This window comes from Salvelinus fontinalis, chromosome 27 (genome assembly GCF_029448725.1).
Source record: "Salvelinus fontinalis isolate EN_2023a chromosome 27, ASM2944872v1, whole genome shotgun sequence".
In the NCBI taxonomy this organism is placed as follows: domain Eukaryota; kingdom Metazoa; phylum Chordata; class Actinopteri; order Salmoniformes; family Salmonidae; genus Salvelinus; species Salvelinus fontinalis.
Genome location: NC_074691.1, coordinates 32,995,046 through 33,012,509, shown reverse-complemented (window position 1 = coordinate 33,012,509; position 17,464 = coordinate 32,995,046). Strand labels below are relative to the sequence as shown.

The 17,464-nt window shown below is 40.4% G+C and overlaps 1 protein-coding gene across 1 annotated transcript in view; it reads left to right on the top strand.

The window, feature by feature from the left end:
* The first annotated feature begins 460 nt into the window (after positions 1-460).
* The window catches only part of LOC129825478 (transcription factor AP-2-delta-like), a 40,971-nt gene continuing 23,967 nt past the window's right edge, over positions 461-17,464 (top strand). Inside the window, exons 1-5 of the mRNA XM_055885608.1 lie at positions 461-777; positions 1,365-1,874; positions 4,940-5,000; positions 15,148-15,313; positions 17,449-17,464. The exon at positions 17,449-17,464 is cut by the window's right edge and continues 103 nt beyond it. Coding sequence (XP_055741583.1) covers positions 739-777; positions 1,365-1,874; positions 4,940-5,000; positions 15,148-15,313; positions 17,449-17,464 — 792 coding nt within the window. The 5' untranslated portion in view covers positions 461-738. The remainder of the gene's footprint in view (positions 778-1,364; positions 1,875-4,939; positions 5,001-15,147; positions 15,314-17,448) is intronic.

Sequence of the window (17,464 nt, the reverse complement as noted above, 5' to 3'; positions counted from 1 at the left end):
TTAATTACACAACAATAACGATAATAATGAAAATAAAACAATAATAATAATAATAATAATGGTAGTAGTAGTAATAATAATTTGCTTAATAGAGAGTTGTTAACGGTGCACGGCAATCAAGTGCTCTGTTTAAAAAAACAAAATAGCCTTACATCAAATTACATTGAGTTCAATAGATGAGAAATAAATATTCTAAAACGAAAATACATGTTTATTTAATAATGATAGCCTATATAAAACGAGAGGGGATGTTTTGAAATCAACTTACATTTTTGTTGAAAATCCGATTCGTTTTGTAATAGCCTAGGTTTAAGCCATGTGGGTAAAACGAAGAAAGCAAACCGTCTGAAAATACAAACGAGCAAAAAGAAAATGTCCACAAAAATGGTAAAACATTTTGAAAGTGTCGGTTCCTTATTAGGGAAGATACAATATTTATTCCTTGTCTCCTGGGATGGAAGCAGCTAGCTCGTCTATTGTCCTCCATCCATTCCTCAGTGCTGATGCTTATTTTTCTAACTATATTATCAGGGGACCACCGACGACATCACAACAGAAATACCCTGCAAGTACAAAATCTGTGCGCCAGCCGGTGTGATGGTACAGAGGGAAAACGCTCGTGTTCCACCAGCTATCCGCGGCTCCGTGCAGGGACTTTTTCCACTTCTCTCGGTTTGGGGATTTTAACGGAAAGCATTTGTTCGATCAGGAGGGGAAGCTGGTTAGCGGAGCAACACCATGTCAGCCACGTTCCCCGGTTTGGTCCATGATGCCGAGGTATTTATTTATCATCACTCTTCATTATCAATAACATTTAAGAATATAATCTACCAGTTATAGTAACCACACCTGTTTGATACATGCATATTTAAATCGTTGTGATGCGTCTCCAGAAAGCAAAGCTTCCCTGGGTAATGGGAGAGGACTGGCTACGGGAAACTGGAGATATGTCTTTTATTTGTGTGAAGAGTGAGGGAATAAAATGAGGGAGGCAGATGAGGCTTGTGTGTGTAAACCGGTAACGGGTGTGATTAGAACATTTAGGGCGGAACACCGGTGGCTCACTCTACTTACCTGCCACCCAGCGCGCGTTCAGAGCGGAGACCCAAATAATAATAGAACAGCACGCGCTCTAAAACGCTGCACTGAAAATGACAGATACCGTGTACAACGCACACACACACACCGAGGGCTTGTGCTGCTGTGCGTACCCCGCCCAGGCTCATGGAATCACATTTTCTTCGTGTTTTTTTTTCTAAGAGCTTTGAGCGTTTGAGTTTGAGGTGTTAAAAGAGAGAGAGCAGTAAAGAGAGGGAGATGGTAAATGAAATGACACCGCTGATATTTTCCTTTATTCCTCTCAGATACGTCATGACGGGTCCAACAGTTACCGTCTGATGCAGCTCGGTTGCCTCGAGAGCGTCGCCAACTCCTCCGTGGCTTATAGCTCGTCCTCGCCGCTCACAGCCTACCCCGCGGCGGCTACAGAGTTCGCCTCGCCCTACTTCTCCACCAACCACCAGTACACCCCCCTGCACCACCAGTCCTTCCACTATGACTTCCAGCACTCCCACCCAGCCGTGGGCCCAGAGGCGTACGGCCTCAACTCTCTCCACTCCGGGCAGTACTACCAGCAGATTCACCATGCGACCCATGGAGACACAGACTTCATCAACCTGCACAGCGCCCGTGCACTTAAGTCCTCGTGCCTGGACGAGCAGCAGCGGCGCGAGCTGGGCTGCTTGGACGCATACCGGCGCCATGACCTGTCTTTGATGACGTCACACGGTGGGCAGTACGGCATGCACCACGACCAGAGGCTGCTGCCTGCAGCCGGTCTGGGGCTCCCTCCCCCCGGGGCGGATGACCTGCAGGTACCCCCTCTCCTCTTCTCTCCTCTCCTCCACTGTTGTCATCCTGATCAAACACCAACAATTCACCCAACATCCATACTGGCTATAGTGCACCACAAAGTTTAATTTCAGTCCCTAAATACTAAACCCTAGGCCCTATTTCCTAAAGCCTAGCCACTATCTCCTAAACCCTAGCTCCTAACTCCTAAAGCCTAACTCTTGTCACTCTCGGAGTCCGTCTGTCTGTCTGCCCCGTTCCAAACACAGAGACACGAGTGTATCTCTGCTCTCTCACGCGCTGCAGACCTCGAGTTATTCTGAGTAGGACGAGGAGGGTTCAGTCAAAATAACAGAATATTCCATGAATGAATGTGACATTAGGCTGATATTACATTAGATGGAGAAGAATTAAAAGATGAAGTAATCTAGAATACAATTGAATAGAATAAACTCTGCATTAAAACAGTTAATGTGAGAAATTCACTCCCATTATGCAGTCCACCCTCTATTTTACTCTAAATGCACGTGACCTATATTTTACATATTATTTTCGATGTAAAGAAATGGTGTGTGTGTGTCCGGCTGGCGAGGCGGTGAAAAGACGCTGGTTCTCTCTTCTCTTCTGAAAGCGGATTAAGGGATTGGAGTTCAGGGCACAATGGGCTGCTCGGGCACCGTAAAGCACCGTAGTTTATCCAATTACCGTTTTAATGTCAATCAACGTGTTCTTTATGCAGCGACATCTGAGCCGCGGCTCTGGTTAAACACACTGCTGCGCTGGACAGAACGACCAGTTAAACACGGTGCACGAGACAGAAATATCTCCTTTAAAACACGTTGCATCATTCCTTTATCGCATTATTCCTTTCTCCATTTTACAACCAAACTGGTAAAATACCAGAAGTAATTCAACTGCTAGGATACCAGAAGTAATTCAACTGCTAGGATACCAGAAGTAATTCAACTGCTAGGATACCAGAAGTAATTCAACTGCTAGGATACCAGAAGTAATTCAACTGCTAGGATACCAGAAGTAATTCAACTGCTAGGATACCAGAAGTAATTCAACTGCTAGGATACCAGAAGTAATTCAACTACTAGGATACCAGAAGTAATTCAACTGCTAGGATACCAGAAGTAATTCAACTGCTAGGATACCAGAAGTAATTCAACTGCTAGGATACCAGAAGTAATTCAACTGCTAGGATACCAGAAGTAATTCAACTACTAGGATACCAGAAGTAATTCAACTGCTAGGATACCAGAAGTAATTCAACTGCTAGGATACCAGAAGTAATTCAACTGCTAGGATACCAGAAGTAATTCAACTACTAGGATACCAGAAGTAATTCAACTGCTAGGATACCAGAAGTAATTCAACTACTAGGATACCAGAAGTAATTCAACTGCTAGGATACCAGAAGTAATTCAACTGCTAGGATACCAGAAGTAATTCAACTGCTAGGATACCAGAAGTAATTCAACTGCTAGGATACCAGAAGTAATTCAACTACTAGGATACCAGAAGTAATTCAACTGCTAGGATACCAGAAGTAATTCAACTACTAAGATACCAGAAGTAATTCAATAGGTAGAATACCTGAATAAATTAATCTGCTAGACCTAGATATATATTTACTTGACTAATAGTACTAATATAGGGATATTTGCTAACTACTTGTTTGTGGTATTAATATAGGATAATAACTAGTTATTTAATAATATGTATATAGGGCTATATGATAACTTGTTGAATAGTAATTTTAATATAGGGCTATATGATAACTTGTTGAATAATAATTTTAATAGCGTAGCATAGTAAAATAGTCTGCTGATAAGATCTGTAATAATAATAATAATGATAATAATAATCACAATAATAACAAAACCATAATAACAATAATAATAACAACAGCAACTATAATAATAACCATAATAAGGAAGGTATTCTAGATCCAACAGCCTACCGTATCTTTCTTTCTGTTGTGAATGTTCTCTTATTTAGGCTATTATGATGGTGATGAGGATAAAATTTATTATTATCCTGATTATTCAGATTCTGATTATTATTATAGATACTAAGAATCTTTTTTTTTATTTAGATGTTAATATTTTTTACATTTACATTTAAGTCATTTAGCAGACGCTCTTATCCAGAGCGACTTACAAATACATACATTCATACTTTTTTTTGTGTAATATCTTTCAATATGTCACCATCATTACCACTTTCATTATGTAGATTGTTATCAGACCTTTGAGTGGCGTGTTGATAAGAAGGGTAGCCACACACACACACACACACACACACACACACACACACACACACACACACACACTAACACACACACAAATGCACAAACACGAGCGAGCTTCGACCTTCTTTAGAAAATAAAGGCACGTGAACCTGAGTAGAACAGATGCAGTCTGTCTCGTGCAGCACATCGCATTTTTGAGCGCCTAAAGAGATTTCCATGCTTTAACAAAAGAGCTGCCACACCTTTCCCCCGTCAGGCTCCCTAACTCTTTCTCCTGTTAGACACTTAATGTATGCGAGACCTCTGCGTTTTGTATATTGATTTTATAATCACTTTAGCTTCGGAGTAAAAATGTTCTATACAGCCTAGTTTGTTAAAAAGACTTACACGGCCTCTTCCGTGTGGCGCGAGAAAGACAGCCGAGTGTTTATTTTAATCAGGGTTGTGTCTGCACCCCAGCCGCTCGCGGTTCACACCGGGGATTAACGGGGTTCTTCTCAATAACAGCTCATGTTCCTCAGTCGTTCGGATGACATCACTGATATCACCATGTGTAACAGGTTCCACATCTGTGATTAGGATCGGTTATAAGCGGTAACAACAGGTAGGCGCAGGTGCCAAAACACACACACGCACACACACACACAACTGTGGGCTGGGCTGAGCGTTCTCGTCCATCCTGAGGTTGACGCACTGCGCCAAGCTCGTGTGTGTGTGTTTCTTGATTCTGATTCTTGATTGTTTATCACCGGACCCTGTATTATTATTATTATTATTATTATTATTATTATTATTATTATTATTATTATTAATATGACGCTGTTTCAGGGCTCCGTGGAGGCGCAGTGCGGGCTTGTGCTCAATGGCCAAGGCGGAATCATCCGAAGAGGTAAGACACACCTTACACACACACCTTAAAACCCACATTAAACATGAATACCCATCTCCTTCTCTGTCTGGTCAAAATAATTATCGAAAAGACAAGATGGAAGCATTATCTAAATCAAGGGGAAATATATTTTTGTTGAACTAGACAATTTTATGACACACCAATGTACTATTTTTCATTTTTCTCTCAGTTTGCGTTTTAAATGATTAAATTAGGATGTCACGTCAATCCAGAGAATTCTACTACTATGCCTCAAGCTGTAATGTCGGCTTTAATTGACGCTATCAGTGCACCTTCCATCATTCTCTTAACCAACTCTATTATCAAAATTAACAAGGAAAAGAAGAAACCCAAATCAATATGTCCTAACAATGATAAAAATGACAACAACAATAATAATAATAATAACAGGAATAATAATAATAATACATAATAATACACATAAGTTATAATTATAGTAAGGGTTATAAAAACAGAAATAATAGGTTAGAATTACTATTGCAATAACAGTAATACTAGTAACAATAATAACAGTAATATTAGTAACAATAATAACAGTAATACTAGTAACAATAATAGCAGTAATAATAGCAACAATAATAACTGTAAAAATAGTAACAATAATAACAGTAATACTAGTAACAATAATAACAGTTGCAATTCTAGTAATAATAATAGTTATAATAATAGTTATAATAATAGTTATAATAATAGTTATAATAACAGTAATATTAGTAACAATAATAACTGTAAAAATAGTAACAATAATAACATAATATTAGTAACAATAATAACAGTAATATTAGTAACAATAATAACAGTTGCAATTCTAGTAATAATAATAGTTATAATGATAGTTATAATAATAGTTATAGTAACAGTAATAATAACAGTAATAATAACAGTAATAATAACAGTAATAATAACAGTAATAATAACAGTAATAATAACAGTAATACTAATAGTAATAATAACAGTAATAATAACAGTAATAATAACAGTAATAATAATAGTTATAATAATAGTTATAATAACAGTAATAATAACAGTAATAATAACAGTAATAATAACAGTAATAATAACAGTAATAATAACAGTTATAATAATAGTTATAATAATAGTTATAATAACAGTTATAATAACAGTAATAATAACAGTAATAATAACAGTAATAATAATAGTTATAATAACAGTAATAATAATAGTTATAATAACAGTAATAATAATTACAGTAATAATAATAACAGTAATAATAATTACAGTAATAACAATAACAGTAATAATAATAACAGTAATAATAATTACAGTAATAATAATTACAGTAATAGTAACAGTTGTAATAACAGTAATAATAACAGTTGTAATAAGAGTAATAATAATTACAGTAATAATAATTACAGTAATAATAATTACAGTAATAATAAAGGTAATAATAATGACACTAAGAATAGCAATAATAATAATAACAGGAGTAATATTAATAACAGAAATAATAATAGTTATAATAACACAAATAATGACAGTAATAATAACAATATTAATAGTAATTCTAACAGTTATAATGATAGTCCTTTGGTAATTTCATTGTTTGGCAGGCACAGTAATAATTGAAGGATGTTTTGGTCATTTCATTGTTTGGCAGCCACAGTAATAACATAATTTATTTTTTATGTAATTTCATTGTGTTGGCTTTCACAGTAATAACATAACTTATTTTTTTCTGTAATTTCATTGTGTTGGCCTTCACAGTTGTAACTGCAGGATGTTTTGATGTTATTTCATTATGTTGAGCTTCACAGTAATACAGAAGGATGGTTTAATGTAATTAGTGAAAACTTATGGCTGTTTTTATTACTTGTTATCTTTGACAAATTGGAAATTAACTGTATAATGAAATATAGCCTAAGGGTGTAGAAATAGATCATTAGAACTCTGACATGTTATTCCTGCTGATTTGAATCCACTAGGCTGTTGACTTTTCCATTTGTTTGTGTGGTAAAGTAAATAAAATGTAAATTAAAAACAAAAATTATAACATTTAAATAAAAACTTTTAGCTAGAGCTAAAAGGACAACAAAAATGAAACGGCTTTCCGGTATTTTTACCGCATCACTTTCTGTTGATGTGAAAGAAGACGTTACTATTCCATTATTCTCGAGCTATAAACACGTGTAATTTTTCACCGAGCAGTCTGTGTCTAGTAGTTAATGTTTCATAAATCAAATCAAATCAACATTTATTTGTCACGTGCGCCGAATACACCTGGTGTAGACCTTACAGTGAAATGCTTTCTTATAGTCCCTAAGCAATAGTGCTAAAAAGCTATTAGGTTAACAATATGTAGGTTAAGAAATAAAATAACAGTAAATAGATAGGCTGTATACAGTAGCGAGTCTATAACAGTAGCATAAACTGTCTAGGTGTGTGTGTGTATATATGTGTGTGTGTGCTACTCTGTCTAGGTGGGGGTTTTGAGGGGGGGGGGGGGGGGGTCTGGAAGCTTGATGCGGGAATCTCTCCGCTATCACTTTTGGTTAATGGTGTGTAGGATTTAGCCGCGAGCTCCACTGCTCCAACCATCAGAACCAATAATCTTTGCTTTACCTCGCGCTCCCGTATCGATAGCTTCTCTCGCCTCGGGCGGCCGCTTTGATATGCTAATGCCGCGCGGCCCGAATTCAGCTGAGATCATATTAATGTTGTTCTTTCTGACGCCGGCTTTGGCGCCATGAATATTCACACAACCTTTTTCAAAAGAAATGTCTCCAGAAACGCGGCTCCTACTTAGAGCTGTGTCTGTGTTTTAATCACTAGTATCCCGCCAAGCCTCCAGCATCTGATCAAGCTTATCACCCTCCACGAGCACGCACCCTCTCTCAGACTGCTGCTGGGTTTGTGTGGGCTGTGCCGTCTTGTGACAGGTGCTATAAACATTGTGGTTAAAATAGGAGGAGAATGACATTTGGCCCATGTCTCATTTTCTTTAATTTTTGTGGTAAACTTGTAAAAGGCGCTTGATTCCGAGTGTGATCCCGCCGCTGCTCCGCCGCTGCCCGAGGCTACTCTCCGCTGCTTAAATAGAGCTATCGCCTCTGGGCCCACGCGCTCCACCGTACTATCGGCAATAGCTCCTTTTCCATTGCCCGTGGCAACATAAAATACAAACTACTTTGATTCAAAACATTTTTGGAGGAATTACTATGATGTGAACTCACAGCTTTCAGAGATGTGAGCCTGACTGACATGCCAGGCCGGAAACTGTCACACAGCCGGAATTCACACACACAAACGCACACACACATACACGTTAGCCTATGACCATATTTAATCCTGTATCAAATAGTGAACGGCTATGGCTGGATTTGCAAGCCTTATTTAAATTAGAGTTAATCAATGTCTGTGTTCTCATTGATAAAGTGTTGTCAGTCCAACCTCCCTGTTAACCTGATGTGTTGTCAGTCCAACCTCCCTGTTACCTCCCTGTTACCCTGATGTGTTGTCAGTCCAACCTCCCTGTTACCCTGATGTGTTGTCAGTCCAACCTCCCTGTTATCCTGATGTGTTGTCAGTCCAACCTCCCTGTTACCCTGATGTGTTGTCAGTCCAACCTCCCTGTTACCCTGATGTGTTGTCAGTCCAACCTCCCTGTTACCCTGATGTGTTGTCAGTCCAACCTCCCTGTTACCCTGATGTGTTGTCAGTCCAACCTCCCTGTTACCCTGATGTGTTGTCAGTCCAACCTCCCTGTTACCCTGATGTGTTGTCAGTCCAACCTCCCTGTTACCCTGATGTGTTGTCAGTCCAACCTCCCTGTTACCCTGATGTGTTGTCAGTCCAACCTCCCTGTTACCCTGATGTGTTGTCAGTCCAACCTCCCTGTTGCCTCTCTGTTACCCTGATGTGTTGTCAGTCCAACCTCCCTGGTACCCTGATGTGTTGTCAGTCCAACCTCCCTGGTACCCTGAAGTGTTGTCAGTCCAACCTCCCTGGTACCCTGATGTGTTGTCAGTCCAACCTCCCTGTTACCCTGATGTGTTGTCAGTCCAACCTCCCTGTTACCCTGATGTGTTGTCAGTCCAACCTCCCTGTTACCCTGATGTGTTGTCAGTCCAACCTCCCTGGTACCCTGATGTGTTGTCAGTCCAACCTCCCTGGTACCCTGATGTGTTGTCAGTCCAACCTCCCTGGTACCCTGATGTGTTGTCAGTCCAACCTCCCTGTTACCCTGATGTGTTGTCAGTCCAACCTCCCTGTTGCCCTGATGTGTTGTCAGTCCAACCTCCCTGTTACCCTGATGTGTTGTCAGTCCAACCTCCCTGTTACCCTGATGTGTTGTCAGTCCAACCTCCCTGTTACCCTGATGTGTTGTCAGTCCAACCTCCCTGTTACCCTGATGTGTTGTCAGTCCAACCTCCCTGTTGCCTCTCTGTTACCCTGATGTGTTGTCAGTCCAACCTCCCTGGTACCCTGATGTGTTGTCAGTCCAACCTCCCTGGTACCCTGATGTGTTGTCTCCCAGACTGTAAGCAGCTGCTAGGGTTGGTTTGTGTTTGTATTTATTCGGGAACATCTTTTAACCTTGTCTAATAAAACAACACATTTTTAATGGTGAGCAAGCGTTACGCCTTTACTTTTCCAATGATATTTATCAGGGATTCCCATGAGCTGCTGCCAAGCTAGCAGCTACACTTCCTGGGGTTTATTATGGATCCCCATTAGTTCCTGCCAAGCTAGCAGCTACTCTTCCTGGGGTTTATTATGGATCCCCATTAGTTCCTGACAAGCTAGCAGCTACACTTCCTGGGGTTTATTATGGATCGCCATTAGTTCCTGCCAAGGCAGCAGCTACTCTTCCTGTGGTTTATTATGGATCCCCATTAGTTCCTGTCAAGGCAGCAGCTACTCTTCCTGGGGTTTATTATGGATCTCCATTAGTTCCTGTCAAGGCAGCAGCTACTCTTCCTGGGGTTTATTATGGATCCCCATTAGTTCCTGTCAAGGCAGCAGCTACTCTTCCTGGGGTTTATTATGGATCCCCATTAGTTCCTGTCAAGGCAGCAGCTACTCTTCCTGGGGTTTATTATGGATCCCCATTAGTTCCTGCCAAGGCAGCAGCTACTCTTCCTGGGGTTTATTATGGATCCCCATTAGTTCCTGTCAAGGCAGCAGCTACTCTTCCTGGGGTTTATTATGGATCCCCATTAGTTCCTGCCAATGCAGCAGCTACTCTTCCTGGGGTTTATTATGGATCCCCATTAGTTCCTGTCAAGGCAGCAGCTACTCTTCCTGGGGTTTATTATGGATCCCCATTAGTTCCTGCCAAGGCAGCAGCTACTCTTCCTGGGGTTTATTATGGATCCCCATTAGTTCCTGTCAAGGCAGCAGCTACTCTTCCTGGGGTTTATCATGGATTCCTATTAGTTCCTGCCAAGCTAGCAACTACTCTTCCTGGGGTTTATTATGGATCCCCATTAGTTCCTGACAAGCTAGCAGCTTCTCTTCCTGGGGTTTATTATGGATTCCCATGAGCTGCTGCCAAGCTAGCAGCTACTCTTCCTGGGGTTTATTATGGATCCCCATTAGTTCCTGTCAAGGCAGCAGCTACTCTTCCTGGGGTTTATTATGTATCCCATTAGTTCCTGTCAAGACAGCAGCTACTCTTCCTGGGCTCCAATGTGTTTGAGTTAGGGATACTTACATTACATATACAACAAAATATACAAATGTACATCATATCAAATTATTACACCACTACATATATGCAATAGAAATGTATAATACCACCAAACAACAATATCACAATGAACGCGTGTGTGTATGTGTGTGTCTGTACCTGTTAGTGTGTCTCTTCCCAGTCCCCGCTGTTCCATAAGGTGTATTTTTATCTGTTTTTTAAATCTGATTCTACTGCTGCATCAGTTACTTGATGTGGAATAGAGATCCATGTAGTCATGGCTCTATGTGGTACTGTGGAATAGAGTTCCATGTAGTCATGGCTCTATGTAGTACTGTGGAATAGAGTTCCGTGTAGTCATGGCTCTATGTAGTACTGTGGAATAGAGTTCCATGTAGTCATGGCTCTATGTAGTACTGTGGAATAGAGTTCCGTGTAGTCATGGCTCTATGTAGTACTGTGGAATAGAGTTCCATGTAGTCATGGCTCTATGTAGTACTGTGGAATAGAGTTCCATGTAGTCATGGCTCTATGTAGTACTGTGGAATAGAGTTCCATATAGTCATGGCTCTATGTAGTACTGTGGAATAGAGTTCCATGTAGTCATGGCTCTATGTAGTACTGTGGAATAGAGTTCCATGTAGTCATGGCTCTATGTAGTACTGTGGAATAGAGTTCCATGTAGTCATGGCTCTATGTAGTACTGTGGAATAGAGTTCCATGTAGTCGTGGCTCTAAGTAGTACTGTGGAATAGAGTTCCATGTAGTCGTGGCTCTATGTAGTACTGTGGAATAGAGTTCCATGTAGTCATGGCTCTATGTAGTACTGTGGAATAGAGTTCCATGTAGTCATGGCTCTATGTAGTACTGTGGAATAGAGTTCCATGTTGTCATGGCTCTATGTAGTACTGTGGAATAGAGTTCCATGTAGTCATGGCTCTATGTAGTACTGTGGAATAGAGTTCCATGTAGTCATGGCTCTATGTAGTACTGTGGAATAGAGTTCCATGTAGTCATGGCTCTATGTAGTACTGTGGAATAGAGTTCCATGTAGTCATGGCTCTATGTAGTACTGTGGAATAGAGTTCCATGTAGTCATGGCTCTATGTAGTACTGTGGAATAGAGTTCCATGTAGTCATGGCTCTATGTAGTACTGTACTCCTCCCATAGTCTGTTCTGGACTTGGGGACTGTGAAGAGACCTCTGGTGGCATGTCTTGTGGGGTATACATGGGTGTCTGAGCTGTGTGCCAGTAGTTCACACAGACAGCTCGGTGCTTTCAACATGTCAATACCTCTCACAAATAACAAGTAGTGATGAAGTCAATCTCTCTTACACTTTGTTCCATGAGCGATTGACATGTATATTATTAATGTTAGCTCTCTGTGTACATTTTAGGGCCAGCCGTGCTGCCCTGTTCTGAAACGATTGCAATTTTCCTAAATCCCTCTTTGTGGCACCTGACCACATGACTGAACAGTATTCCAGGTGCGACAAACTAGGGCCTGTAGGACCTGCCTTGTTGGTAGTGCTGTTAAGAAGGTAGAAACTAGGGCCTGTAGGACCTGCCTTGTTGGTAGTGTTGTTAAGAAGGTAGAAACTAGGGCCTGTAGGACCTGCCTTGTTGATAGTGCTGTTAAGAAGGTAGAAACTAGGGCCTGTAGGACCTGCCTTGTTGGTAGTGTTGTTAAGAAGGTAGAAACTAGGGCCTGTAGGACCTGCCTTGTTGGTAGTGTTGTTAAACCTCTCTGGGGTAGCGGGACGGTAGCGTCCCACCTGGCCAATAGCCAGGGAAAATGTAGAGCGCCAAATTAAAAAAAATTATATAAGATCAAACTTACATTAAATCACACATATAAGATATCAAATTAAAGCTACACTCGTTGTGAATCCAGCCAACATGTCAGATTTCAAAAAAGTCTTTCGGCGAAAGCATAAGATGCTATTATCTGATGATAGCAAAATGTCAACAAGAGAGTGTAGCCTATTTCAACCATGCCGGCGCTACTCAAAACGCAGATATAAAATATAAAACATGCATTACCTTTGACGAGATTCGTTTGTTGGCACTCCAATATGTCCCATAAACATCACAAATGGTCCTTTTGTTCGATTAATTCCGTCCATATATGTCCAAATTGTCCACTTATTTGTCCCGTTTGATCCAGAAAAAACAGCTTCCACTTTGAAGAACGTCACTACAAAATATCAAAAAAATGACCTCTAAACTTTGCCAAAACATTTCAAACTACTTTTGTAGTACAACTTAAGGTATTTGTAAACGTTAATAATCGATCAAATTGAAGACGGGTCTATCTGTTTTCAATACAGGAGGTCAACAAACTAACGCTACTTTTCTAGTCTTGCGCAACTCTCAAACAGTACACATGACATTACTCTACTTCCTGATGGCCTTCTTCTTCATTGCACAAATGAATAACCTCAACCTATTTCCTAAGACTGGTGACATCCAGTGGAAGCAGTAGGAACTCAGAACAGGGTGATATAAATGTTGTATTCCAATGAAATCTCATTGAACAGACAGTGACATAAGAAAATAAATGGTTAGTCCTCCGGGTTTTGCTCCGACACCACCCCCTGCAAAATAAGTTCTGTTATACTCACAGACATGATTCAAACAGCTTTAGAAACTTCAGAGTGTTTTCTATCCAAATCTACTAATAATATGCATATCTTATATTCTGGGGATGAGTAGAAGGAAGTTGAAATTGGGCACACTATTTTTCCCAAAGTGAAAACTCTGCCCCCTATCCCAGAGAAGGCAGAGCAGTGCTTTATTATGGCCAGACTTCTCCCCATCTTAGCTACTGTTGTATCAACATGTTTTGACCATGACAGTTCACAATCCAGGGTAACTCAGGTGGAATAGTCACCTCAACTTGCTCAATTTCCACCTTATGCATTACAAGATTTAGTTGAGGTTTAGGGTTAAGTGAATGATTTGTCCCAAATACAAAGCTTTAAGTTTTTAAAATATTTAGGACTAACTTATACCTTACCACCCATTCTAAAACTAACTGCAGCTCTTTGTTAAGTGTTGCAGTCATTTCAGTCGCTGTAGTAGCTGACGTGTATAGTGTTGAGTCATCTGCATACATAGAAACTCTGTAGTAGCTGACGTGTATAGTGTTGAGTCATCTGCATACATAGAAACTCTGGCTTTACTCAAAGTCAGTGGCATGTTGTTAGTAAAGATTGAAAAAAGTAAGGGGCCTAGACAGCTGCCCTGGGAATTCCTGATTCTACCTGGATTACGTGGGAGAGGCTTCCATTAACCTTTCTGGCGCAGGGGTCCCACCTCGACAACATCCGGTGAAATTGCAGAGCGCCAAATTAAAAATACAGAAAATGTAATATTAAACCTTCATGATAATACAAGTGTCATACATGATTCTTTTGCTTAGAATCTTGGCAATCTAACCGCATCGTAGGATTTCAAAAAGGCTTTACGGCGAAAGCACAGTATTCGATGATCTGAGGTCAGCGCCCCACTCCAGCATATTATTCAAACAAGCACAGGCATCACAAAATCCCAAATAGCAATAAAATAAGTAACTTACCTTTGAAGATCTTCCTCTGATCGCATTCACAAGAGTCCCAGGAACACAATGAATGGCCATTTTGTTCAATAAATTCCTTCTTTATATCCCAAATAGTCCGTTTAGTAGGCGTCATTGAGTTCAGTAATCCACCCGTTCAGAATGCAGACATAAGAGTTCCAAAAGTTAGCAGTAATATTTATCCAAACAAATCAAACGACATTTCTAATTCATTATTAGGTATTCTAATATCTAAATAAACGATAATATTTCATACAGAGCGAACTACTTTCAATAGGATAGGAAAAGAACGTAGCGTGCTCCCTCGGTCACGTGCGCAATGAGACTAGTTTTGCCATGGGACTTCCTGAGCAGAAACAACTATTCCTCGCTAGTTTTTCAGAATACAAGCCTGAAACCATGTATAAAGACCGTTGACTTCTAGTGGAAGTCATGGGAACTGCTATTTGGAAGTCTTTGGTTTCAATAAGCTTGGAATTGGCTGGAAGGTCAACAGAAAAAAAATTGGTCCTCAGGTTTTTGCCTGCCAAATCAGTTCTGTTAAGGGGGTTATGGGGTTGGGGGTTAGGGGGTTATGGGGGGTTAGAAGAAGTTAAGGGGGTTATGGGGTTGGGGGTCATGGGGGTTAGGGGGTTAGGGGAGGGTTAAGCGGATTAGAGGAGGGTTAAGGGGGTTAGTGTGGGGTTAGGTGGTTAGGGGAGGTTTAGGGGGTTAGGAGGGTTAGGGGGTTAGGGGAGGGTCACATGGGTTAGGAGGTTAGGGGAGAGATAGGAGGTTAAGGGGTAGTTAGTGGGGTTAGGAGAGGTTAGCACATAGGGTCATTGGAGGGGGGTTAGGTCCTTGAACCCTATATGTTACTAGTGTTAACATGTGGTTATGTGTTCTATCTAGGAGGAACCTGTGTGGTGAACCCCACTGATCTGTTCTGCTCTGTCCCCGGCCGTCTGTCCCTCCTGAGCTCAACCTCCAAATATAAAGTCACCATCGCTGAGGTGAAGAGACGCCTCTCGCCTCCAGAGTGTCTCAACGCCTCCCTTCTGGGAGGAATATTACGCAGGTACAGACACACACACACTGGCACATGGACATGCACACACACACACAAACAAACACGCGCACACACACACACTCACACGCTCACACACTCAATAGTACTAAACATTTTGAAGCTAAACATTTATATAATTTTCAAAGACTCAAATGATAACAAAAACATGAATAATGGAGTACTGCTATTAGCCAATAGAAACACATTGAATAACAGATAGTCCTTACTGCTACTAGCCAATAGAAACACATTGAATAACAGATAGTCCTTACTGCTATTAGCCAATAGAAACACATTGAATAACAGATAGTCCTTACTGTTATTAGCCAATAGAAACACATTGAATAAGAGTCCTTACTGCTATTAGCCAATAGAAACACATTGAATAACAGATTGTCCTTACTGCTATTAGCCAATAGAAACACATTGAATAACAGATAGTCCTTACTGTTATTAGCCAATAGAAACACATTGAATAACAGATAGTCCTTACTGCTATTAGCCAATAGAAACACATTGAATAACAGATAGTCCTTACTGCTATTAGCCAATAGAAACACATTGAATAACAGATAGTCCTTACTGCTATTAGCCAATAGAAACACATTGAATAACAGATAGTCCTTACTGCTATTAGCCAATAGAAACACATTGAATAACAGATAGTCCTTACTGCTATTAGCCAATAGAAACACATTGAATAACAGGTAGTCCTTACTGCTATTAGCCAATAGAAACACATTGAATAACAGATAGTCCTTACTGCTATTAGCCAATAGAAACACATTGAATAACAGATAGTCCTTACTGCTATTAGCCAATAGAAACACATTGAACAACAGATTTGCTACATGGAACAACAGTCCCCCAATAGTTTTTAAGTGTCTCTCCTATATCTGATAGATATAAGAAAGATCAGGAAACAGGTTTTTTTTCACATGTATTTAACCCTTTATTTTTGACAATAAACAGTCTTCATATATACTTCCATTCAATTTGTCAACTGATACCGGGGGACCTTCAGACGAATCCAGTGAGGCTGGGGGGATCCTAGAGCAAAACAAACCCCTACCTTTCTACAGGGGGTCATATTAGTGTGTACCTTTCTACAGGGGGTCATATTAGTGTGTACCTTTCTACAGGGGGTCATATTAGTGTGTACCTTCTACAGGGGGTCATATTAGTGTGTACCTTTCTACAGGGGGTCATATTAGTGTGTACCTTTCTACAGGGGGTCATATTAGTGTGTACCTTTCTACAGGGGGTCATATTAGTGTGTACCTTTCTACAGGGGGTCATATTAGTGTGTACCTTCTACAGGGGGTCATATTAGTGTGTACCTTTCTACAGGGGGTCATATTAGTGTGTACCGTTCTACAGGGGGTCATATTAGTGTGTACCTTTCTACAGGGGGTCATATTAGTGTGTACCGTTCTACAGGGGGTCATATTAGTGTGTACCTTTCTACAGGGGGTCATATTAGTGTGTACCTTTCTACAAGGGGTCATATTAGTGTGTACCTTTCTACAGGGGGTCATATTAGTGTGTACCTTTCTACAGGGGGTCATATTAGTGTGTACCTTTCTACAGGGGGTCATATTAGTGTGTACCTTTCTACAAGGGGTCATATTAGTGTGTACCTTTCTACAGGGGGTCATATTAGTGTGTACCTTTCTACAGGGGGTCATATTAGTGTGTACCTTTCTACAGGGGGTCATATTAGTGTGTACCTTTCTACAGGGGGTCATATTAGTGTGTACCTTTCTACAGGGGGTCATATTAGTGTGTACCTTCTACAGGGGGTCATATTAGTGTGTACCTTTCTACAAGGGGTCATATTAGTGTGTACTGTTCTACAGGGGGTCATATTAGTGTGTACCTTTCTACAGGGGGTCATATTAGTGTGTACCTTGTACAGGGGGTCATATTAGTGTGTACCTTTCTACAGGGGGTCATATTAGTGTGTACCTTTCTACAGGGGGTCATATTAGTGTGTACCTTTCTACAGGGGGTCATATTAGTGTATTCATTCTACAGGGGGTCATATTAGTGTGTACCTTTCTACAGGGGGTCATATTAGTGTGTAGCGTAACGAGGTGATACTATATTTTATTTTATTGCTGTGATAATGTATTTTAATGCAGAGCTAAGTCTAAGAAT